The 26995-nt window shown below is 37.7% G+C and overlaps 2 protein-coding genes across 3 annotated transcripts in view; one reads left to right on the forward strand and one right to left on the reverse strand.

Moving 5' to 3' along the window:
* Positions 1-3095, reverse strand: part of cyp4f3 (cytochrome P450, family 4, subfamily F, polypeptide 3) — a 14981-nt gene extending 11886 nt beyond the window's left edge. Inside the window, exons 1-3 of one of the 2 annotated variants that reach the window (XM_016288928.1) lie at positions 3018-3095; positions 2641-2849; positions 1256-1400 (exon numbers count right to left, since the gene is read on the reverse strand). In XM_016288928.1, the coding sequence (XP_016144414.1) occupies positions 1256-1400; positions 2641-2838 (343 nt within the window). In that variant the 5' untranslated portion in view covers positions 2839-2849; positions 3018-3095. Of the gene's footprint in view, positions 1-1255; positions 1401-2640; positions 2850-2971; positions 2992-3017 lie in introns of those variants that run through there. The other variant, XM_016288929.1, reaches the window with a different exon arrangement.
* Positions 3096-5415: 2320 nt separating this feature from the next.
* LOC107597778 (rho GTPase-activating protein SYDE2) lies at positions 5416-26757 on the forward strand. The gene is made up of 6 exons (XM_016288959.1): positions 5416-5619; positions 18736-19518; positions 21272-22156; positions 25088-25317; positions 25389-25515; positions 26561-26757. Exons 1-6 carry the CDS (start codon positions 5535-5537, stop codon positions 26755-26757), a joined length of 2307 nt encoding a protein of 768 aa, XP_016144445.1. The 5' UTR covers positions 5416-5534.
* The last annotated feature ends 238 nt before the right edge of the window (positions 26758-26995 follow it).

Raw genomic sequence — 26995 nt, forward strand, 5'->3', positions numbered from 1 at the left:
GCCCGAGTCCTGACTGTGTATTGACCTTTATCTCTGTCTCACATCGCACACACTTTTGATTATCATTTAATGAGCTTTTAATGCAGATTCTGTGCTCGTGAAGCGCCTCTGACCCGTGACATTTTGTGCCGGTCGAAGCGAGCGTGTTATTAATAGGACGTGGGTCTGTGATGATGCATATGTTCTCGTTAGCGTGGCCTGTGCCGTCTTTCTCATTGCGTGTTCATCTGTGTGTGTTTCAGGTGTGCATCGTGCAGAAGCGGGACACGGAGAAGATGTACGCCATGAAGTACATGAACAAGCAGCAGTGCATCGAGCGGGACGAGGTCCGGAACGTCTTTAGAGAGCTTGAGATCCTTCAGGAGATCGAACATGTGTTTTTAGTAAACCTCTGGTGACTATCCTGTGCTTCCTCCGATTCTCTCGTGTCTTCTGCATGTGCATGATGATGATGGGTTTTGTTTCTCATGCAGTTCTTTACATTATTTCTTTTATCTTAATTTTTACATATGTGCAACTTCAAGGAATAGTTCACCCAAATGTGCTCACCTTCAGTTCATCTGAGATCAGGATGAGTTTGTTTCTTCATCAGGTCTGTAGAAATGTAGCACTGCATCAGTGTCTCAGCAATGGATGCTCTGCAGTGAATGGGTGCCGTCAGAATGAGAGTCCAAACAGCTGATAAAAACATCACAATAATCCACAGCACTCCAGTCCATCAGATAACATCTGGAGAAGACAAAAGCTGAAACACATCCAGCATTAAGACGTTTTTAACTCAAATATGAGTCTATAATCCATAATAACGCTTCCTCCAGTGAAGAAGAGGTCTGGTCTGAATCAGGAGAGAAATCTGCACAGATCAAGCAGCGTTTAAACAGCTCTGAACAAATATGTGTCTGGATTTTGATGTGAGAGACAACAGCAGATGCACTTTTTCACTGGAGGAAGCGTTATTGTGGATTATAGACTCGATGTATTTGAGTTAAAGCGTCTTAATGCTGGATGTGTTTCAGCTTGTGTCTTCTCCAGATGTTCACTGATGGACTGGAGTGCTGTGGATTATTGTGATGTTTTTATCAGCTGTTTGGACTCTCATTCTGACGGCACCCATTCACTGCAGAGCATCCATTGCTGAGACACTGATGCAATGCTACATTTCTCCAAACCTGATGAAGAAACAAACTCATACATCTTGATGAGAAAGCATCTGTTAGTGTACATTGTTTGTGGTTATACGGTGTGTGTTTCGTACCTGAGGCTGTCAGAAGGGATTTGATGTAGTCTGGGTGGAAAAGCCGGACCATATTGTAGAACGGACCCAGATACCAGGCACAGGAGTGAACGTACCTCCTGATCAGATCATCAACGGCCTGCAGTCCCTCTTCATTATGGCCCATCTGAAACACACAGTAGAGGAAAATCTCTCGCGGGCTTCCGCTAAAAGCACAAGCGTTATAATTACGGCTCCTGTGGCTTTAACACTCGACATCATGTGAAGTGTTTTATGTTCTGCTACTGCCAGACTGAGAAAAAAATGACAATAATGCACTCTGACTTTGAAGTTTACACTAAAAAAAAGACATAAAAACTGTCCAGATGCTCACTGCGTACTCTTTTGAATAGTGTGTGAAACAGTACGTGCTTTGCAACAAAGCACTACAAATAATAGTATGCTACATTGTCATCTTTTTTCTTGCGAATGTTAAGTGAACATTCCATTTGATCATTTTGCAAACATTATGAGAACGTTACTTTTGAATGTTCCCTGAACAATCTGCATTTGTGTCTTCAGCTTTGGCAGTTTTGGCAATTATTAATTAAGAATGAGGAAAAACTGGATATTAGATCTGCTTCCTGTTTATGGAAATGACAGTCGAATTGCAGTTCTGCACATTCATCTGACAAATGTAGCAAATCACCTTGTTTTTGCATGCATACAGAAAGTTTGCATACACAGGAGTATCCTGGTAGAATGCTGCTCTGAACATGCACACACACAGCATTACATGTGCATAAACATGCAAATAACACGCCTGGGCAACAATGCTGAATTATCACCCAAGAGGAACGCAGTTCTGAAAAACTCAGATAGTGATCTTTTGCAGAGCAGTGACGTAAATGTCTAGTTCCTGTATCTTCATACAGTGAGGGACTATCACTACTGTTTCATTTGAAAGCACTTCAGCTGATGAATTAATCCATAACATTATCTGAACAGGCCCCTATTTCATATGTGTGGCTTCTGAAGAACCTGTTTTTCTGCTTTGCCTGCCAAATGCACGATGTTGCTCACTGCATGTATGCTTGTGCAACTTAAAAGCAATGCAATGTCAGTTTCTGACTTCCATGTTCCCTGTTGTTAGCCTCTTGAGCAATAACGTTTCCTCCACTGGTAGACCAAAAATACAGTTTAAGATAGACACTCGACTATAATAGGAATATATGAGTATGCAAATGAAAAATATGCCAATGCAAACCCTCAAATATTATAGATTTGTTATTAAATAAAGATACTATGGATTTGACCAGCTAACAAAATATGATAGAACGTTTTGAAAGCGTTATTTTGTTACTTTTGAACATTCTGAAACAAGTTGTTACATTTAAAAAAAAAATGCTACATTTAACTGAACTCACTAGTCCCATGTGGCCCATGATCCAGCTTCTCTGCGGCGGCTGATTGAAGCACCGCAGCGCGCGTCGTTTGAGGGCGAGACGCGTCGCGAGCGCACACAGGAGCGTCGCACCGGAGAGCGCGAGGATCCCGAACGGCGAACAACCGGAGAAGAGCGCGCGCAGAAACCCGATCAGACCCGCTGACCCCATCATCATCATCCAGCAGCAACCTGCGGAGAGAAGCCTCTTTAGTGTCCAACTTTAATGACCAGCGGGTTTAATGTGTGCCCCATTGAAACACACACAACTCACTTACATTAATATATGCGCGTATAATATAATATATACATACAATGTAAACACACTTATGTGCGCTTTAAATGTCACATGAATAAGACCTTTATGATGAGCTGCCGCTGAAGTGTTTCTTGTCAGATGAAGTTCAGCTGCAGTTCCGGGTGCTGATGCATCATAAACATGCAGCATATGAAATACTGCCCATCACACATTATTAATGAACTCTGATATGAGTAATGCACATCACTGATGGGTTATGGAAAACTATTTTGATCATACAAAAAGTGTGAAGTGCAAAGTGCAAAGAAGTTTTAAATGTTAATATTCATAATAATATTAATTTATTAAATATATTTGTGTTTGAATTTGTAATACAAACTAGAATGTGCATATGCATGTGTAATGAACGTGGTTGCAGTATGTTGTTTACACGTTTGTGTTGAACAGACCTTTAGGCTTGCATCATTTGCACCGGCAGGTGGCGCTGCTGTAACATGATTATTTTTAGCAAATTAATCTATCATCTATCTATTATTGACGTATTCATTTTTTGGATATGATATATAAGTAATGTTTTTGTTACTAACGTTTTGAGAACATTATTTAAGACCAGATAACGTTTGTTCATCTGTCTATCAGCCCAGGTAACAAATTTAGGTTAGGGTGAATTCAGGTAAAGTGGGTCATTTAAGCTTGATTGTATTGTGTTCAATCGATTTACAGTTTCAGAGCGTAACACCAGTTCTTAATTAAGGGGACACTATTTCTCTAAATGATCAAATTGTTTTGGTTGATGCAATATGACACTGGTGTTTGGACTACCTTATGGTGAAAGGAAGAAAACCCTTCGACTTAAGATTTTAATTTCTAAATTATAAGGTTGCTCACTAAATGGAAACAAATAGTACACTCTAAAAAATGCTGGGTTAAATATAACTCAGCGCTGGGTTAAAAAGGGACAAACCCAGCTATTGGGTTGTTTTGAACCCAACCGCTGGGTCAAAACAACCCAACCGCTGGGTCAAAACAACCCAACCGCTGGGTCAAAACAACCCAACCGCTGGGTCAAAACAACCCAACCGCTGGGTCAAAACAACCCAACCGCTGGGTCAAAACAGCCCAACCGCTGGGTCAAAACAGCCAGATTCAGGTAAAGTGGGTCGACATTTAACCTTCAGTAATTATACCCAAATTCATTAAATAAATTGACACTCGTTGGATATTTTATAGTTGACTTGTATAATTTACTTTTTTAGAAAACAGAAATGAGACTGCAGTCAGGAAATTCAAGTCAGAGATGGAAGAAAAGAAAGAGAGAATAGAAAGTAAGGCAAGGCGTGAAGTTCAATCCGTGGAGTGAAGAAAGGATGAGAGGAGCAAAGTGTAGATGCAGAATATAAAGCTTAACATATGAACACTATTAAAGTTCATTTAAAGTGTTTAGAGAACAGAGACAGAAAACATTTTACATATGGTTACTATTTATATAAATGTTCCTCTCATTATTTGTTTTGTTTATTTGTTGTTGCTTGTGTTATAGTCACATTTTGAATATATTGTCGAGTTCATTTTTATCAATATTCAGATTTCTTAATATTCTGATATTCAGATTTCATCAAAATTAATGTCAACACAACATGTTTCATCAGTTCTTTGGAATTTCACACATGAATTAAGATTTTAAATTTGACTCATAACCTATAGGTTATGCATTTTCGGGTTTGTTAAATATGTTTGTCTGATAATATGTGTTAATAAATCATATGTTTTAAATTAAGATGCTGAATAATTGTTGATAAATAAGGGATGGCCCACTTTACCTGAAAAGAAATTTGTCTGGAGTGCAGACAACACTTTATATGAACTCTATTCAAATTGAAATATTATAGCTGGAACTTAAAGTTAACAAAAGCAATAAAGAAAAGAAAAAAACATAGGTATCTATATTACACGTTTTTACAAAACATGGCCCACTTTACCTGAATTCACCCTATAAGAACGTTATAAGATCATGTTCCATGAAGATATTTAGTAAATGTCCTACCGTAAATATATCAAAACTTAATGTTTGATTAGTAATATGCATTGCTAAGAACTTCATTTGAACAACTTTAAAGATGATTTTCTCAATATTTAGATTTTTTGCACCCTCAGATTCCAGATTTTCAAATAGTTGTATCTCAGCCAAATATTGTCCGATCCTAACAAACCATACATCAATGGAAAGCTTATTTATTCAGCTTTCAGATGATTTTTTTTAAAACTTCAATTTCGAAAAATTGACCCTTATGACTGCTTTGGGGCCCAGGGTCACATTTGTGTAGACAATATAACGTCTTTAGTTAGTCTTTAAGAATTAGGAAAATTTGGGGATATTAGGTCTCGTTCCTGTTCTAGAAATGGAAGTATTGCAGTATTTTTATTTTCGCAGTAACACTGCAGTGAACTACATCTCCCGTGATGCCTCGCGGTTGCACGTGAGCAGTGGAATGTGCAGAATGTGTTTCCTGTGTTTGGCATCAGGAGCCCCGCTCCCCCGCTCCTCCGCTCAGGCTCCGCGCTGCTCCGTGTGTGTCGGCGGAGGTCCCCTGAATGAGCGGCTCTGAGGCGCTTCAGTGATGGCTGAGCCGCTGCTTAAAAGAACCTTCTCCAAACTCCGCGCTAAAGAGCGGTTCCGCCGCAAGACGGACCCCAAACTCTCCGGTGAGTGACCAGACCACTGCAGACTTCCACACACAACTTTTTCTCTTTATTTTTTACAGTGCAGCTGAAGTTTTGCAGAAGATACCAATGAGCTGGTGACAAAAATGCTGTAGATCTGTTACTTTAATTTAATTTTAAGTAAGTTTATTAGTTTGGAAAAATACATGTAATGCATGCTTTCTATATGTTTAGGCTGTAATTATTGTACTTTTTACTTTTATGTAGCAGTCAGAGTTTGGACTGTTTTTCCACATGTTAGAATAATTGTGAAGTCGTAAAAAAATGAGATATATTTATTACATAAATAATCTGGACATTCATCATGGAACTTCATAAGCTGATTTTAAAAGTAGAGGAAATATTATTTTATATATTTTTTTAAAGAGTGAATTGGAGCAGATGGAGATGATGCTTCTCCTTCACTATGTGCTCCAATTTATCCATTAAAAAATAAAATAATAGCTATTTTAGTTAACTAAAATTATATATTTTTTAAACTAAAATATTATTTGATTTGTTTTAATGGATAAATGCTAATGTTTATTTTTCAGTTTTCATATATAACATCTTTAGTTTTGGTAGTTTAGTTATTATAGCCTTTAAAAAAATTTAATAATATTTTAGTTAACTAAAATAATATTTTTTAAAGTAAAATATAATTAATTTTTTTAATGGATGAATTGGAGCAGATAGTTAAGGAAAAGCGTTATGATGAAAACTAAAACATTATTTATTTTTATTTTAAAGAAAATATTTTTAATGGATGAATTGGAGCAGAAAAAAATATTATTTTAGTTTTCATCATAATACTTCTTCACTATCTGCTCCAATTCATCCATTAAAAAATAAATAAATAAAATAAAAACAAATAAATAATGTTTTGGTTTTCATCATAATGCTTTTACTTAATTATCTGCTCCAATTCATCAAAAATAAAAAAATAACATAAAATATTTTAGTTATATAAAGATACTATTTTAGGCCAAAATTGTTGTGGAGACATAATTCACATTTGCCTATCAAAAGGATTTTACACTCAAGGGTCAGTGTGTCCAAACTTCTGACCGCTAGTGTAATAGATTAGTTTATTTTGGAGAAATGCTCATGTTGTATATCTCACAAAGAGAGCTCTGTGCTTTAGTATAAGACAGCTTTAATGCTTCTTTCTCATGTGATGAGGTTATTTTGACGGAACGGCTGACAGCGAGTGACTAACGCTGCTGGATCTTGAGAAAACCATTGTGAGTCAGTTACATAATGTGTTCATTAGAGAGGAGAGCAGCTCTGCATCATCCATCGAGCGCGCTCACATTCTGTTACACACACAGCATCACTGTGTATCCTCCGGAGCGACATGATATATGTGCAATTAACCCTGTAAAGCCTCTTACTCTAAAAAAACTCTAAACGGTCAATCAGAGACAGAAGGCGTGGAGCAGATTGTGTGCGGCAGGTTTAACAGCAAAGTTTGATCATATAGAGACCTTAGAAGTAGGGTTGTGCCGGTGAGGAAATTTTCCCACCGGTTAATCCATGTGTGACAACACCGGTAATACCGGTATCACCGCGGGGGCGTTCCCTCTTTTCCTCACTTTCCTTCACTTTTAAATAGCGGCGTGCGAATTTTACTTTCACTTTCGAATTAGCGGCAGTTCGGCGTAAATTGCTTGAATGCAACAACAAAATACAACGTCAAACTCACTTTAGCCTATATATAAAACATAGAACTTTTATTAACAAAACATAAAAATACACTATGCTATAGGGCAGGCTATGCCTAATATAAAATAACAAATAACTTACATAAAGTTTAAATAGGTATCCAAAACTGGAAATAAGTAAACATGTATAATATATAACCAAATAAATAAGAAACGTAGAAAGATTATTAGCAAAATGAATAAGAAAGCTTGGAGGTGACACAAAGTTTAAATTAAGCTTTAGCGTTAGTTCTGGCAGGTCACGTGAGTCAAGCTTGCATCAGCTGATTCTCAGCTGATCACATCTACCTATAGGAATACGACACCTATCGCAGGATTCCTATATAAGCTGTATTCAGTATTATTCAGCAGCTTTTCAGCTTGCTTCGGAGCAAATTAAGCATCGCTGCTCGCAAATCAAACTGTTGCAGCGTGTTTCAGAACATCTGAAATCCACATCTAAGATAAGTGAATGCTGTTTTAATCCATATCGCTGTGTATATTACCTGGTCTGCTAATTGAAAAAAGCATATTTGCAGCAGCATTTACGCATCTGTGTTCATACAGCTGGAGCAACACGACGTCTAGAGCATGTAATCGCTCTGAGGACACGCCGATAGTTAAGGCCATGAGAACAAGTTTAAATGAAACACGCATTCTCGTGTATGCGTTTCAACTGGGGCTCGCTGTATTCAGCGGCATAATCTCAATGTTACGGTTGTTTATTTCTAAGGTTGATGTTTCATTAGCTGTGTGAGTGTGCGGTCAGAAGCACGCGTTTATCGCTCCTAATGGCTTCTATACATATAAGAATGTAATATCAATGACCGTCATTCGAAGTATTTCTGCAGTGTGTATGCTTCCCCTGCTGGACTGCCACTTATCAGAGATTCATAATTTCTGATCCGCTTGAATATGTGCTCACACTGAGTAATGTGAGCATATGAGCATGAGAAATTAGGGTGATGTGTTGATTATAATGTTTTAGTTTTCATCATAACGCTTTTCCTTAACTATCTGCTCCAATTCATCCATTAAAAATATTTTCTTTAAAATAAAAATAAATAATGTTTTAGTTTTCATCATAACGCTTTTCCTTAACTATCTGCTCCAATTCATCCATTAAAAATATTTTCTTTAAAATAAAAATAAATAATGTTTTAGTTTTCATCATAACGCTTTTCCTTAACTATCTGCTCCAATTCATCCATTAAAAATATTTTCTTTAAAATAAAAATAAATAATGTTTTAGTTTTCATCATAACGCTTTTCCTTAACTATCTGCTCCAATTCATCCATTAAAAATATTTTCTTTAAAATAAAAATAAATAATGTTTTAGTTTTCATCATAACGCTTTTCCTTAACTATCTGCTCCAATTCATCCATTAAAAATATTTTCTTTAAAATAAAAATAAATAATGTTTTAGTTTTCATCATAACGCTTTTCCTTAACTATCTGCTCCAATTCATCCATTAAAAATATTTTCTTTAAAATAAAAATAAATAATGTTTTAGTTTTCATCATAACGCTTTTCCTTAACTATCTGCTCCAATTCATCCATTAAAAATATTTTCTTTAAAATAAAAATAAATAATGTTTTAGTTTTCATCATAACGCTTTTCCTTAACTATCTGCTCCAATTCATCCATTAAAAATATTTTCTTTAAAATAAAAATAAATAATGTTTTAGTTTTCATCATAACGCTTTTCCTTAACTATCTGCTCCAATTCATCCATTAAAAATATTTTCTTTAAAATAAAAATAAATAATGTTTTAGTTTTCATCATAACGCTTTTCCTTAACTATCTGCTCCAATTCATCCATTAAAAATATTTTCTTTAAAATAAAAATAAATAATGTTTTAGTTTTCATCATAACGCTTTTCCTTAACTATCTGCTCCAATTCATCCATTAAAAATATTTTCTTTAAAATAAAAATAAATAATGTTTTAGTTTTCATCATAACGCTTTTCCTTAACTATCTGCTCCAATTCATCCATTAAAAATATTTTCTTTAAAATAAAAATAAATAATGTTTTAGTTTTCATCATAACGCTTTTCCTTAACTATCTGCTCCAATTCATCCATTAAAAATATTTTCTTTAAAATAAAAATAAATAATGTTTTAGTTTTCATCATAACGCTTTTCCTTAACTATCTGCTCCAATTCATCCATTAAAAATATTTTCTTTAAAATAAAAATAAATAATGTTTTAGTTTTCATCATAACGCTTTTCCTTAACTATCTGCTCCAATTCATCCATTAAAAATATTTTCTTTAAAATAAAAATAAATAATGTTTTAGTTTTCATCATAACGCTTTTCCTTAACTATCTGCTCCAATTCATCCATTAAAAAATAAATAAATAAAATAAAAACAAATAAATAATGTTTTGGTTTTCATCATAATGCTTTTACTTAATTATCTGCTCCAATTCATCAAAAATAAAAAAATAACATAAAATATTTTAGTTATATAAAGATACTATTTTAGGCCAAAATTGTTGTGGAGACATAATTCACATTTGCCTATCAAAAGGATTTTACACTCAAGGGTCAGTGTGTCCAAACTTCTGACCGCTAGTGTAATAGATTAGTTTATTTTGGAGAAATGCTCATGTTGTATATCTCACAAAGAGAGCTCTGTGCTTTAGTATAAGACAGCTTTAATGCTTCTTTCTCATGTGATGAGGTTATTTTGACGGAACGGCTGACAGCGAGTGACTAACGCTGCTGGATCTTGAGAAAACCATTGTGAGTCAGTTACATAATGTGTTCATTAGAGAGGAGAGCAGCTCTGCATCATCCATCGAGCGCGCTCACATTCTGTTACACACACAGCATCACTGTGTATCCTCCGGAGCGACATGATATATGTGCAATTAACCCTGTAAAGCCTCTTACTCTAAAAAAACTCTAAACGGTCAATCAGAGACAGAAGGCGTGGAGCAGATTGTGTGCGGCAGGTTTAACAGCAAAGTTTGATCATATAGAGACCTTAGAAGTAGGGTTGTGCCGGTGAGGAAATTTTCCCACCGGTTAATCCATGTGTGACAACACCGGTAATACCGGTATCACCGCGGGGGCGTTCCCTCTTTTCCTCACTTTCCTTCACTTTTAAATAGCGGCGTGCGAATTTTACTTTCACTTTCGAATTAGCGGCAGTTCGGCGTAAATTGCTTGAATGCAACAACAAAATACAACGTCAAACTCACTTTAGCCTATATATAAAACATAGAACTTTTATTAACAAAACATAAAAATACACTATGCTATAGGGCAGGCTATGCCTAATATAAAATAACAAATAACTTACATAAAGTTTAAATAGGTATCCAAAACTGGAAATAAGTAAACATGTATAATATATAACCAAATAAATAAGAAACGTAGAAAGATTATTAGCAAAATGAATAAGAAAGCTTGGAGGCACGGCATACACCTTGATGTAAAATAAAATAAATAAATGACACAAAGTTTAAATAAAGTAAAAATCAGCAAACACTGTGGAACCAATTAAATAAGAAACGAATGTTTATAAAACTTCCAAAATCACCCAAAGTCAACAGGCTTTTCAAAATCCAAAATATTGCCAAACAGGTGCTTTTGCATCTCGTTTCGAAACTAAATCATCCGCGATCGTCTTGTCCGTCTCGCCTCGCTCTTCTCGTCCGTCTCACCTCACTCTTCTCGTCCATCTCGCCTCTCGTCTCGCCTCGCTCTTCTCGTCCGTCTCGCCTCGCTCTTCTCGTCCGTCTCGCCTCGCTCTTCTCGTCCGTCTCGCCTCGCTCGTCTCGTCCGTCTCGCCTCGCTCGTCTCGTCCGTCTCGCCTCGCTCGTCTCGTCCGTCTCGCCTCGCTCTTCTTGTCCGTCTCGCCTCTCGTCTCGCCTCGCTCTTCTGGGTCCGTCTCACCTCGCTCTTCTCGTCCGTCGCCTCGCTCGTCTCGTCCGTCTCGCCTCTCGTCTCGTTTCTCAAATATGATACAGCAGGCTTTATAGAGTTAATACATGATTGTATAGTTGTTTTACACCCACATAGTCTGCTAGACTTTCACTTTAACCTGATTGATATTTCTGTTCCCGCATGAATAACACAGAGCATTTAGAGTAATCTCTTGTGTATTCATTTGTAGACTCTAACAAACATTACATTTCAGCTCTAAGTGTCTGTTTGTTGGTTGGTTTTCTTCTCTCAGAGACCGTTCTTTACTGTGATTAGTACCATGTTCATGTAGTGTGGGATTATTTGCGTGATAATCCAAGGTACTCTGAAGAGTAATCATGGTGCATTTAGTAACTGTAATCTCTTTTTAAAGTAGTAGTGGGTTGTGTGTGTGTTTTTGGATGAGTTTGCATTTTAAATAAACTAAAGTCCGTATACAGAAATGACAGGTTAGATGTCATGTTTGCATTGGGCTGTGGAATGGCATGATTATTATGATTATTCAGTGTGAGTGTTTGAGTTCATGTTTGCATGATGAGATCATCTCAGAAGTGAAATGAGAGAGTGAGTTCGCCTCGCTCTTCTCGTCCGTCTCGCCTCTCGTCTCACCTCACTCTTCTCATCCGTCTCGCCTCGCTCGTCTCGTCTGTCGTGACGTAACCGGTGTTGCGGCTTAACACTGTCTATCGCAGCAAGCCTGCTTAGAAGTTTCTCAAATATGATACAGCAGGCTTTATAGAGTTAATACATGATTGTATAGTTGTTTTACACCCACATAGTCTGCTAGACTTTCACTTTAACCTGATTGATATTTCTGTTCCCGCATGAATAACACAGAGCGTTTAGAGTAATCTCTTGTGTATTCATTTGTAGACTCTAACAAACATTACATTTCAGCTCTAAGCGACTCTAAGTGTGTTGGTTGGTTTTCTTCTCTCAGAGACCGTTCTTTACTGTGATTAGTACCATGTTCATGTAGTGTGGGATTATTTGCGTGATAATCCAAGGTACTCTGAAGAGTAATCATGGTGCATTTAGTAACTGTAATCTCTTTTTAAAGTAGTACTGGGTTGTGTGTGTGTTTTTGGATGAGTTTGCATTTTAAATAAACTAAAGTCCGTATACAGAAATGACAGGTTAGATGTCATGTTTGCATTGGGCTGTGGAATGGCATGATTATTATGATTATTCAGTGTGAGTGTTTGAGTTCATGTTTGCATGATGAGATCATCTCAGAAGTGAAATGAGAGAGTGAGTGTGGACAGTTGCATGAGTAACGACTCATAAACGAACAGAGATATGGTCCACCCAAAGATTTTCTCACCCTCGTGTCGTTTCAAATCTATTCGAGTTTCTTTTGTGAAACTCAAAAGAAGATGCTTAGTCGAATGTTCATGCTGCTCGCATGCTCTCGTTCTCTGAGGGTCATTTATAGTTTTGAGCTCCAAAAAAGTGGACAAAAAGACAATGATCAAACATTATATCTATTAATAATATCTTTATGGACTAACATGGACTCACAATGAACAGTTGTATTTGTATTCAAGTTAATATTGATAAATACTGTAACAAATGCATGGCTGTATGTGCTTCGTTTTGTAGTCATGTATACTGTGGAAAAAGGGCAGCATCGACATTCTGCTAAATATGTCAGTGTTTCATCAAAGAAAAAGTCCTAAGTGTTTCAAATGATTAAATGGCAATATTACATTTTTGGACAGTGTTTAAACATAGCACATGAAAAGCAGAATTTAAGTTTGACAACTTTCACTGGTTTTGTCTTCCTCTTTCTGTCTCTCTCTTTCTCTGTTATTTCTAAAATAGGGAAAGTAGTTTGATGGCTGGTTTGTGTTAGAGCTTTAGTGAGTTTGTGTATGTGTGTGTATAAACAGTGCCAGTGTCTCTAAGGCTGTGTGTGAGTGTGTGTGTGTGAGTGTGCGTGTGTGTGAGTGTGAGTCTGTGTGTGTGTGTGTGTGTGTGTGTGTGCGAATGTGCATGCGTGTGTGAGAGCGTGAGTGAGAGCATGAGTGAGAGTGTGAGCGTGAGTGTGTGAGAGCGAGAGCGTGAGCATGAGTGCGTGAGTGTGTGTGAGAGTGTGAGAGTGTGAGCAAGTGCGAGCGAGTGTGAGAGTGTGCGTGTGAGTGTGTGTGTGTTGATCAGTGAGGGTCAATAGAGCTCTTTTATCACTGTGCATCTGTGAACCACATGAGAGTCCAAAACAGAAAATTAATTCTCAATCTGTTTTCCTTGATCTTTGACTCATCGAGTCTCTGCCGGCAGCGACTGAAACAAATGCAGTCTAGACGCACACTAGAGGCAGTTTAGCCAATGACAACACACTGGGCTAGCCAACCAATCAGAGCCCATCGCCTATTTCTGAGGGAGGGGCTTCATAAAAGCAGGAAATGATCAGCATGTTTCAGAGCGGTGTGGAATAAAGGTAAATTATGTGAAAAATAATGCGTTTTTTAAAAAACGAAGCGTTAACACATGTTAGACTGCACCCCATAAACACAATCAAGCCACTGAACCACCCATTTAAATATTAGTTTTTTTATTACTTTAGGTTTTATTAATTTTATTTCAGTTCTAGGAATTCTAGTATTTCAATTTCAACTTATTTGAGTTTTCTAACTTTTCAAATTTTTCTTTGAAGTTTATTTCAGGTTTTTCATCTAATATTTATATTTTATACTGAAAACCGTTTTAATAGACTAACACGAAGAGTTGTATTTTTATTCACTAACATGAATAAAATGATTAATAAATATTGTACTGCTTATTGTTAGTTAATTGTTAATGTTATTAACTAACGTTAACGAATGGGACATTTTTGTAAAGTGTTATATTTTCAGTTTTCATTTTAATTTTAGTTTAAGTTTCAGTAATTTTATTATGTGCTTTTGACATTTTTATTAGTTAAATTTTTTCATTTATTTTTGTTTTAGTTTTTAGACATTTTTGCATTTCAGCTTCAATTTATTTCAGTTAGTTGTCATGGCAACATTTCTAATTAAGTTTTTTCATCTAATATTTATATATTAATGATTAATAAATACTGTAACATGTATTGCTCGTTGTTAATGTTATTTAATGCATTAACTAATTGTTTCTGATATTTACAGATAACTTGAGTTTGAGTTTTGTCAGCATCTCCTGTGTAACTTCAACAGGCTTCCTCCAGGTTTGCTGCCTGTTTTTCTGCGGAAATATATTTGTTTTTAATCTTTTTTTAACGACTTCCTCTTCCTGAGGCTCTTCCTGGAAGCTCAGATTCACAGCTTGATCAGAGAACAGCTTGAAAGCTGTCTGACACGCATCTCAGTCTATTTACTTATTTTTAAAAACAAAATATTTAAATATTGTCTAATTTTAAAATATAGTTTTTTTCTTGTATTTAATTTAACTATTGTTTACGGTGTTTTATAAAATGTATTTAAAAATATTATATATAAATTAAAAATATGTATTTATTTTAAAAACTAAATATATAAATATTGTCTGATTTTAAAATATAGATATTTTTCCCTTGTAATAAATTAATTTAATATAAATAAAAAATATGTATTTATTTTTAAAAACTAAATAAATTAATATTGTCTAATTTTAAAATAATAGATTTTTTCTTGTATTTAATTTAACTATTGTTTGTGGTGTTGTGGAGAAGAATTATTTATTTTTTAAATCAAAATATATAAATATTGCCTAATTTTCAAAAAATATTTTTTAAGTAATTAATTAATTTATTTATTTATGTATATATTTATTCAGTTAGTTATTTAGTAATTTCATTTGCTTGTATTTATTTTAACTAAGTTGTTTACAGCCTATTTACCTTAACAATGTGTTATAAGGATTATTACAAATATTGTCTATACATTAAAATCAAATCAAAATAAATAAACATTGCCTAATTTTCAAAAAATATATTTTCAATATTTTTATTTATTCATCCAGTTAGTTATTTATACATTTATTTTTCTTGTAGTTATTTTAACTATGTTGTTTACAGCATATTTACATTTACAGTGTGTTAAAAAAACACTTTTTGGTCGTTCGAGAAAGCGGATTTTATGGGTCTGCTTCCAAACAGAAGTAAAGTTCGGTTCGAGGCACTCTGTGAAAATAGCTGTCAGCATCTGGTCATACTAATAAACTGATAATGCAGCTGTTCTGCGCCGATGTTTAGCTCTATAATCCTGCTCTAAACAGAAACGAGACGCGCTTCCAAGCTGAAAAAATATAAAGCATTGCAGAAAATCTTCCATCTGATGTAACGCCTGCGCAGAAAGAAAATAATGCATGATATTTCTAGCTCATGCATGCTCTAAATAATAAGTATTTACATAATTTATGTCTGTTTTAGTTACCAAAGAATGCAATCTTTATAGTTTGTGCACTGCTCCGTTCTGACCATCAGAAAGAGATATTGCTCAGCAAGAAGAAAAATTACAGAGAGCATTGAGCGCAGATGTTTAATGTTCGTCTAATGACTGAGAGACTTTCCGCAGATCTGATGATAGTTCGAGCTCTCAGGAAACATCTTATCCAGCTTATCCAGATTGTGTTTCCCTCTAGATCAGGCCTATATTCACTCTTACACGTCTTTTTAAACGAGGCCAAAACAATTCCATAGTTGTAAAGATCATGTATATTTATTTTGGCTTTATTATTGCTGCTCTAGTAGATGAAATAACGCATAGCAGTTTCTTAATGTTTCTGAAACAGAAAGAAGATCGGCTTCCATGTTTTTAGTCTCTCCTGATGTGATTATTAATAGATTGGCTTGTGTTTTCGGGGCAGATGAGAGCGACCGGATGTCTCAAATTATGCTGCAGAGATGTGGGCGGCTTAAGGGGGGAGGGATCGGCATTCTGGGAAAAACTCTTTAACCGTTACGCCGTGAATATTTTCTCAGCAAACATTGCCACTAATTATTTCACACTGCCAAACATGGTGAATAAACTCAGGAGTAAACAAACATGCACGCAGCCTTGTCGGTTTGGTTAATGAAAACAAACTTTCATCACATTTAACTTTCAGCAATCTGTCATAGATTAGAACTGCGTTCGACTACTTTTACTGTAACATTCAGATGCTTTAAAGCTGAAATGTATCACTTCTGAAACACTGAAAAATGGCACTTCGGCTTAAACCCAATGTTAGCTCTTCTATTAGTTCTTAATGTTGATGCCGATAATGTAAAAATGGCCAAATATCATCTGATTAATCATCTTAGTTGATATAGGCCTGGTTTCATAGAGAGGGCTTAGGTTAAGCCAGGATTACGCAAAGTAGTTTGTATAAACGTGCCTTAGAAAAAAACATTACTGGTGTGCATCCTGAGACAAAACAAAGGCACTGACAAATTTTAAGATCAATCAGTACAAGTTTCTTTCAGTTGAAACAACTCAGATTTACATTTTAGTCTGGGATTAGGTTTAAGCCTTGTTTGTGAAACGGGGGGATAATGTCTGTAAATGACTTAACTGAAGCTCTATGTAAAGTTTTGCCAGTTATGGGCTGGGTGCATGTGGCTATTTGGAGTCGTAACCTGCTAAATAGAGCCAGACCAGTTTATCAATGTGCTGTTTAAACCTAGAAAGGACGTCATAAACACATAGACTGGTGAATGGGTGTCAGAGGTGAAGGGTGAGTCCAGCGTGCCACCCGTGAGAGCGTGCATTGTGTGAGCGTGTGTATTTTGGGGTGTTGTAATGAATGGTGAATAGGGTTAAGTGTGTGTGTGTCTGTCCAGCTGTGAAGGAAAGCCCTTTACACAGACCGCTCATTGAAAACCTCTCAGCGGCCCAACAGCTGTGTCACTGAAATCACTCCCTGGACTTCCATGTGTTATCATTTTGTCTTCATTTTTTACTTTTTGTTTATTCCTTATCCTGATCTTTGAATAGCCTATATGTTTTCCTGAACCTATAAAGCTAGCAACATCAATGTAATGGGTTCGATTCCCAGCAAATGCATGAACTGGTAGAAAAATGCATGGATAAAAGTGTCCGCCAAATGCATAAATGTAAACCAAATTATAACTTTCTGCACCATCCTTCAGTTTATCTGTGCGTTTTTTGTCTATGAAATATCTCAGCAAGTAGCTCTAGCCTGTTTTTCTTGGCTGCTTAGGCTAAACAGGAAGTCATCTGCTGGCCCACTTAAAGTACTGTAACACTTCCTGCTCAGGGAAGCATAAAGCGGTCTGTGTTGCGTTTTTCTGTTTTTATCTTGAAGTCAATTTGGCTTCTGTAATGTGACTTATTTTAGAGCAAACCAAGATATAGAAAGAAAAGAAGGGAAGGAATTAAAAAAATTATAATTGAATACAAAGAGTTTACCCTGCACGTAATTTATATTTATGCATTTTGCAGATGCTTTTATCCAAAGCGACTTATATTGCATTCAAGGTACATTATATCAGTTCATGCATTCCCAAATCGAACCCTTAACCTTGGCGTTAGTGTTAGTGGCACTAAACCTTAGTAGCGCCATACCCTACCGTTTGAGCGCGAAAGCCACTTGTTAGAGAACTCTTCGAATGCATTGATTTCAGTAGACATCGAAAGGTCTGCAAAAGGCACATTTTGTCCAAACGTTGAATTTTAACTTCTCTTGAAGCACATTCTGACATAGGCATCGAACGACCAGAGAAAATTTCAGTTGAGTACTAGAAAATCCAATTTTCTGTATTCCCAATTGATTTCAAACTGCTCCGGCTCTTTCTGCACCCTCAAATTAGACTTGCGCATTCCTATCTGTCAAACTTTCCAACAGAGCTTTGTGCAGTGTTTAAGGCATTTGGTTGTGGAGTGTTGTCTTGGCCTTGTAAACTAACAATGGTTTTGAGACACTCATGAGCAGTGCTAACTAAAGAGCGATTGACAGATATGTTTTTATTCAGCACTTCCAGAGTCATGCAAGCCAGAAGAGATAATGCGCAGAGCCGAACTGGAGGGCACACGGGAGTTATTCATGGCTTCTGGAATTGGATAAGATATTTGGCTAACTGTGTGTCACAAGCCACGTTCATAATTTCAAGAGGGGAAAGAACAGACAGAAAGAGAGAGAGGGGGAAAACAGGGGAGGAACTTGGAGAAACTTCCAGATGTGCAAGAGAGGAGGGAGAAGGAGATGGTAAATATCTGCAGCCCTCCTCTCGATGTCTGTTTTTGGTCTTTTTTTAATTCTTTCCAGTCATCCTCTCTCTTCGCTGCTCTCGGTCCATGTATGTCACTGTAAACTCATCTCAGAAATGTTGTTTTAGGGAGGAATCAAACCTTGTAAAGGTTAATCGCCCCCAGTTTCACTTTTACTTGTGGTATTTGATATTTCCATGTTTTGCAAGTCTCCATTGGTCCATTCTTCAAGTTAGTCACTCCAATCCAGACAAATATTTCAGCACCAAATAAGGCCAAAAACTCCTGCTATGGTAACGATTGCTGGTTTCTTTTTTCTGCCTTAGAAGTGACAGGGAAGGTGGACCTTTTCCAAAGTTCTTCATCAACTGCATCCACCACAGGCCATGCTGAGACAGAGAGCTCCACCGTGGAGGAGTGTACCAGACGCTCCCAGATTACCGTCTCCAAAAAACAGAACTGGGCCAAACTTCCCTCTACAAGCAAAGACCCAGCCAGCACAGATCTGTGTACAAGCCTGGTCTATGGGCCACAGGACTGGGATTTGTGCTCAGGAAAGGCTGAGGTTTCAAAACAGGCCTGGAGCCAAAGGACTTTGAGTGAGGATGGTTTGAAGAGGAAGCGGAAAGATCTGGAATTGGAGTTTGGATTTTCCAGGACACCATGTGACTCAGTTGACGCCGGTTTACCGGAGTTGACACCTCCGTCTACAGCCTGTATGGATGCGTGTGACTCTTCCAGCTCAGCGAAGATCTCTGGGCAAGGCGCCTACCTCCAGCACCTGGACAGGAGTAGTCGGGCCTGGGTACTGTCCACTGGAAAGCCCCAGGCATCAGATGAAGTCCTCCCAACCAGAATCACAGAGTTGCGGCAGGGCCCAGACAGAGATGGAAACATTTGGTACAACCCCATTCCTGAAGAGGATGACTCGAAGGCCACTGGAGGAACGGCTCAGGAAAAATATGGAGATCCGTGGAGAAAGAGAAAAACTGAGGAATCGGCAAAGGAGAAAAGAGACCAGAAACAATCAGGGGGTTTGACTCCCACCGGCATCCATCAAATGAGAGAGATTCAAACTGAGGCCGACGTCATCAGGGCGGATAGTTCGGGTATGGTCAGGTTTTTTCCATTATGTACGAGTTTGTCACAAGCTAAGCTGCTTTGCCAGCATACTTGCATTTCACACAGCTGGTCTTAAAACTGAGGTTAAAATGAGCAGTGCTGTTTCGAAACGATATTTAAAGTAAACTAATTTTGAAAAATAGGATGGGAATCAACCACATTACATGTTATTATAAGTTATTTTCCTAAAACCTAGTGAGCTGCCTACTAGACAGCATTTTAGGTGTGCCCGAGAGGTGAAGGCTGTTCCAAAAGGTAGGTGGCATACTTATTATTGTGCTGCCTTCTAAGAAACCTTCTTTTTGGTCCAATTTTATTGCAGCAGTCATGGAGAAGCCAATCCCAGAATGCAAATAGTTCAACATAATTAAAAATTGACTGCTTTAGTCAGTATTTGTGTGTGCATTTTTATGTTAACCAGAGCCACGTCTGTAGCTTAGTGACATGCTAATGTCAAGCTCTGTTGGAAAGCAATGTAGGTTGATTCTCTAGAGCACTTGATATGTGAACTGCTGTTTTACTGGCTGTGTAGAGCAGTTGTTCCGAACCACGTTCCTGCAGCCCCCCAAACACACCTGATTCAGGCCATTAGAAGTTACTCCAAGACCTGAAGTGGGTGTCTCAGACAAAGGAGACTACAAAATCTGCACTGTTGTGACTTCTCCAGGAACATGGTTGGGAACCACCGATGTAGAGAAGGGCTAGACAACTCTGGCTGTCGAAGGCCCACTGTTCTGCAGATTTTAGTTCCAGCCCTGATGGAACTCACCTGTCTGTAGGTTCCTAGTACCCAAAGACCTTGGTTAACTTGAGGTCCAGAGTTGCCCACCTCTGATGTAAAGCAGTGGTTCCCAACCACTTTCCTGGAGCCCTACCAACACTGCACATTTCTGCTTAATCAAACACATCTGATTCAGGTCATCAGCTCATTTGTAGAGACTCCAAGACCTGAAATGGGTGTCTCAGACAAAGGAGACTGCAGAATGTGCAGTGTTGGGGGCTCCAGGAATGTGGTTGGAAACTACTGATGTAGAGAAGGGCTGGGCAACTCTGGCTCTCAAAGGCCCACTGTCCCGTAGAGCAGGGGTGTCCAAGCTTGTTTCTTGAGGGCTAGCGTCCTGCAGAGTTTAGCTCTAACACACTTGTTTGGATGTTTCTACTGAGTATGAAGACCTTGATTAGCTGGTTCAGGTGTGTTTATTTAGGGTTGGGACTAAACTCTGCAGGACAGTGGCCCTCCAGGAGCAAAATTGGACACCCCTGTTGTAGAGTTTAGCTCCAACCCTGATCAAACTCAACTGTCTGTATCTTTCTAGTAATCCTGAAGAACTTGATTAGCTTGTTCAACTCTGCAGGAAAGTGGATCTTGAGGTCCATAGTTGCCCACCCCTGATGTAGAGTGTTCCAAATCAGTTTATGACAGGACTGTCCAATCTAGCTCCTGGAGGGCCACCTTCCAGCCGAGTTTAGCTCCAGCCCTAATTAAACCCACCTGGACTAGCAAATCAAGGTCTTCAGGATCTCTAGAATCTTCCATTTCTGCTCCCAAGGTTCCATTTCTGGTGTTCAGTGTGTTGCCTGTGTAGGTAGTAAACATCAAGGCATCTCACTAGGTTTTGGAACAGACTTGTACCACAAGATACTAGAGAGCAACTTTTACTTGCCTGTCAGGGCTTAGGATCATCTTAAAGGTTGTAATTCCTTGTAAGTTTCTAACATTGTGTGTTTCTTGCGGTTTAGATCTGGTTATGCTACAGTCGGACTGTATTAGCTCTGCTAGTGGTGTGAATTCTGACAGTCCCGGGGCACCAAAGAAAAGCCCAGGAGAGGGTGGAAGTGGCAGCAGTGTGATCGACAGGATCAAGTCTCCAGGAACAGTGCGGCGGCTTTCTATGAAGATGCGTAAACTTCCGGAACTTAGGCGGAAGCTTAGCCTACGCTCGTCCCGTAATCAGCGACACGGACAAGGGAACACCAGCAGTGCACCAGGAGCATCCGATGAGGCTTCACCACAAAGTACATGCAAGGAATCATCCAACGTCATCAGCAAGTACCACCTGGACTCCAGTGCTCCCGCAAGGCCAAGGCGTCGATCCTCTCGAATGCGTTCTTCTAGTAAGGGAGGATATCTTAGCGATGGAGACTCACCTGAACTCTTGCCAAAGCAAAGAGGCTCGGGTCAGGGGTCAAAAGGGTCACCTACACCACCACCACACCGTGGACCACAAGATTCACTAGCTGTTGTAGATGCAGAGTCATTCCGCTTGTACTCGCTGGCGGATCAGCCTCGCTGTGCTCAGAGGCTTTCGGGGCTGCTCACAGTGCATCTGCTGGGAGTCGACGAGCTGCTACGATCCCCTCGGACCGACACTACTAAAGAAGTCTTCTGTGCCATTCAAGTGGATGGGGTGACCCGGGCTCGAACGTCCCTGCTCACCTGTCGAGGGGCGTGTCTCCCACTTAACCACACCTTTAACCTGGAGCTCGAGAGGGCGCGGCTGCTCAAGCTGATAATTTTGACGCCAACGGCTTCCAGCGCAAACACCGGCTCTGCCGCGCCTGCTGCTCCCGCACGTAACCGGGTGTGCTGTCTGGGTGCTGTGGCTATACCGCCTCTCTTCAAGGGTAAGAGAACAACACATTTACAAATCAAGTCACAAGGTGAAACCGATAGTTCCCACTCTAAATTCTGACTGGATGAGCCATTTTTTAAGCTATTTTAAGATTGCAAGAAGTACATCAGTTGAATTCTATAGTAACTCTACTTCATGTTTAGCCTAACAAACCAGCCCTTAAATTTGGCATGTAATCATCCATGCATATATATATAAATATATATATTTTTTTTTTAAATAAAAAATGTTTTAACCAAGATGTCACAATCTTTTCTTTGGTGACGTATCCCAGATTTCTCCATTCTTTTAGTCCACATAAACCCCGCCCCATTCAGCTCTGCTTCCATCCAGTCAACAGCTGGTGGATTGAACCAAGTCCCTCCCTACATTTTTTGTCTTTTTTTTATAATCTGTTTCATTTGGATGTACATCACAATAGGGAAGAAATGATCTGTCGCTACTTCCGGAACAAGTATTTCCTTATCTTGACTTGTTTGAAACATGCCGCTCTCTTTTTTTCCATGTTACGCCATGCTACTTCATTGCTTTCACTATAAATAATGTAAAGCATTCCTGCATATCTATCATTGGGCCATTCCATGTCAACTCAACCAGAGGTCCTTGGCTAAAAAAAATTACATTTTGATAACTTTTTTCTGGTGAAATAAATATATAAATGCAGTAGCTCGATATTTACTGAGAAATGCACTTAAAATGAAGATACCAAAGTGAAATTGGGCTTAAAAATGAAGATACCAATAGAACACTTTGGATATTAAAATATCTTTAATACTTCTCGAGTTATAGCCATGTAAACTTTAAAAAAAAAAGTGCTTATTTCCCATTTTTGAACTATCACCATTTGCATATAATGCATTAAAGATTGCTAAAGTCAACAGATTTTACTAATAGAGCTACCAATCTCTGTGTGAAAATAACTAGGGGTGTAACGATCCATCGATCATACATCAATCAAATGTCTAACGATACGATGTATCGATGCCACGGGTAAAATATTGATACATGTAGTATATATATGCACCTTATTTTGGCACTGTCCACTTTCACTCAATGTCAGTCTATGCATTGAGTGATGCGAGACGTTTTCTGCACACAGTGCCACGCGCAAATACTGAATTGAGCTCTCTTCCGCTTTTTTGTGCTTGGATGAACAAATACAGTATAGCACAGATGCTATATTGCATCTGTGCTTTCGATCTTAAAGTGAAAGCAGACGAACAATAAACCTGCAGCTGTCGAAGAAAACAAAATCTCTCATTGCTCTTGACTGAATAACTTTTGTAACTTTAATAAGGATTAATCTATATTTAATTTATACAATGAAGACTCTGCAGGGTTATCTTACATATAATTATTACATTTCTGTAACTTAAAATTTATATTAGAACTACCTGTAAAACCTGAAAAGCACATTTAATTTGTGTCTTTGTTCTATTGTATTTATTTTCTGCTATTGCTTGTAATGTTTATCAAAATATTCTTATCACTGAGCCCATAGTAGCAGCCAAAAAAGTGTCTTATTTTATTTTTGTAATGTTTTTATATTTATTTTTCTACATTAATGTATTGTTTCATTGCACATTTTATAGCACAGAAGCCTGAAATACTTTATTGACTGTTGTCATATATATATATATCACAGATGCTATATTGCATCTGTGCTTTTGATCTTAAAGTGAAAGCAGACGAACAATAAACCTGCAGCTGTCGAAGAAAACAAAATCTCTCACTGCTCTTGACTGAATAACTTTTGTAACTTTAATAAGGATTAATCTATATTTAATTTATACAATGAAGACTCTGCAGGGTTATCTTACATATAATTATTACATTTCTGTAACTTAAAATTTATATTAGAACTACCTGTAAAACCTGAAAAGCACATTTAATTTGTGTCTTTGTTCTATTGTATTTATTTTCTGCTATTGCTTGTAATGTTTATCAAAATATTCTTATCACTGAGCCCATAGTAGCAGCCAAAAAAGTGTCTTATTTTATTTTTGTAATGTTTTTATATTTATTTTTCTACATTAATGTATTGTTTCATTGCACATTTTATAGCACAGAAGCCTGAAATACTTTATTGACTGTTGTCATATATATATATATTTATTGGTTGCATTTGGGAGTTAACATTTATACAATGAAGACTCTGCAGGGTTATTTTACATATAATTATTACATTTCTGTAACTTAAAATTTATATTAGACCTACCTGAAAAACCTGAAAAGCACATTTAATTTGTGTCTTTGTTCTATTGTATTTATTTTCTGCTATTGCTTGTAATGTTTATCAAAATATTCTTATCACTGAGCCCATAGTAGCAGCCAAAAAAGTGTCTTATTTTATTTTTGTAATGTTTTTATATTTATTTTTCTACATTAATGTATTGTTTCATTGCACATTTTATAGCACAGAAGCCTGAAATACTTTATTGACTGTTGTCATATATATATATATTTATTGGTTGCATTTGGGAGTTAATAAAAATGTAGATGGTTGTTTAAAATAGGTACATAATATCATAATATCGATAAATCGATCGATATGCTCCTGAATCGTATCGAAATTGTATCGTAGATTTTTCTGAGGTATCTGCAAATATCGTATCGCTGGGTATGAGAATCGATATCGTATCGTATCGTGACGAACCCTCTGATTTACACCCCTACAAATAACATATTTCGGCTTTCATCACTATTTATAAACAAAACACTAAATATAAACAAAATCAAAAAATTCAGCCAGTGAAGTTTCTGAAATTTGGTTGATTTTGACAAGGAATGACCCCATTATCTGTAGCACTGACACATTTGTACCATTGCACAACCATTAATCAGCCTTCCCACCCAGCCATACCCTGCATCGGCTTGCGATTTGCCCTTATCTCTTTATCTTTTCTGTCTCTCGCTCCCGCAGCTTCTCGCAGTCAGCAGCTGTGTGTCCGTCTGGATCCTCGCGGTTTGCTGTATGTGAAGTTGACCCTTCTGGAGCAGTTCGTGACCCCGTTCCCCCGCCTCAGTGACCTGCCTCCCCCTAAAGTGTTTGGGGTGGAGCTGCGTCACCTGGTGGAGAAAGAGGTGTCTGCGCGCAGAGTGCCTCTGATCATTCAGAAGTGTATTTCTGAGATCGAGAGGAGAGGACTCCGGGTGAGACGAGCTCAGATATCTGTCAGTGTGTTAAACGTGACTGTACTAATAGACTGCATGTGTTTCTGTAGGTGGTGGGATTGTATCGTCTTTGTGGCTCCGCAGCGGTGAAGAAGGAATTGCGGGATGCGTTTGAGAGGGACAGTGCAGCGATTACCTTAAACGACGAGCTCTATCCCGACGTCAACGTCATTACCGGTCAGTCGGCCACAAATAACCATGATATTTACCATGGAAGCTTATTTCCATCATGGAATAATACAATGGTAATTGTGAAATTTTTATCTCACAGTTCTGACTTTTTCCCCTCAATTATTTATTATTTTAGCATTTAGTATTTTTTCTAAAGTCACCTGGGAAAAATTACAGAGGGCAAGGTTTGTTCTCTATTCCTCATTTTGTTGGAGTCGAGGTTTGATATACTACCTGATACTAGAGACTCATATTTTAATATCTCCCCAGAGCACCAGCGGGTTAAAAGGCTTCCCAAAAATACACCACATGATCAGCAGAAAAAGAAAAAAAACCTAAAGAGATTTGAGCCTTCCAGATAACTTTTAATGTGGTTTAGATTTGATTTATTGGCCTGAAATGGTTCTTAAAAATGCCATGATAAATTTAGAAGTGTCATACACATCCTTTATATTAATATTAGATTTACGATGGACCTGGAAATGTTTTTTTTCTTTCGTGCAAATGCTTTGCATCAATCTAGTAGGATATTAAGAAAGTGATAACTCAAAACTAGATTAGCATTTTCCGAAGGAAATTCAGAGCATTGAAAACGCTGTTTTAGGTAAGGATTTATTTCTGTGGAAAATGAACCAGTACAGCAGTATCTTTACAACAAATAAAAAACAGAATTGCGAGAAAAAAAAATCAGAATTCAGTTTTTATCTCACAAATCTAACTTTTTTGGAGTTTATAAAAAGAGCAATTCTCAAAATTGTGAGACAAAAGTTGCAATTGCCTTTTTTATTTTATTATTCTTTGGCAGAAACAAACGTCCATAAAAGTGTGCGTGTGTCTCTGTGTGTGTGTGTGTGTGTCTCTGTGTGTGTGTGTGTCTCTCTGTGTGTCTGTGTGTGTGTGTGTGTGTGAGAGTACGGTACCCAATACTTCACATTTTGGCAAATGCATGCAAGTCTGTGTGATTAGAAACAAATCCTGCCTTATTTACCTTTAAATGCAGCTTGAGTGGCTCCTGTTGATTGATGGGTGTGTGTTTGTGTGTGTGCTGAAGGCGACTCTTTCCTTCCTGCTGGATCATCTGAGTCTGGTGGCGTCTTACAGCGACAGCAACCGCATGACGTGTCAGAATCTGGCCGTGTGTTTCGGGCCGGTTCTCCTGACGCCCACACAGGAGTCGTGGCAGGCCGGGATGACGGCTCCCGGATCAGGGGCCCTGGCGGGGTCCGGGGCCGGTCGAGGAGGCCGTAGTTTTGCACACAGTGAAGAGATCGCCAGCGCCGTGGACTTTAAACGACACATAGAGGCGCTGCACTATCTCCTGCAGCTCTGGCCTGGTGAGTCTGTCCCGGCAGACTGGCATCATTTATTCATTTTAAGCCCATTTGACTTACTTTCTTAAATAATAATAAAAATCTAAAATTTTATTGATTATATATATATATATATATATATATAAATTACGGAATTCATTGTGGAAACAAATAAA

This window comes from Sinocyclocheilus grahami, unplaced genomic scaffold (genome assembly GCF_001515645.1).
Source record: "Sinocyclocheilus grahami isolate Dianchi unplaced genomic scaffold, SAMN03320097.WGS_v1.1 scaffold236.1, whole genome shotgun sequence".
Taxonomy (NCBI): Eukaryota; Metazoa; Chordata; class Actinopteri; order Cypriniformes; family Cyprinidae; genus Sinocyclocheilus; species Sinocyclocheilus grahami.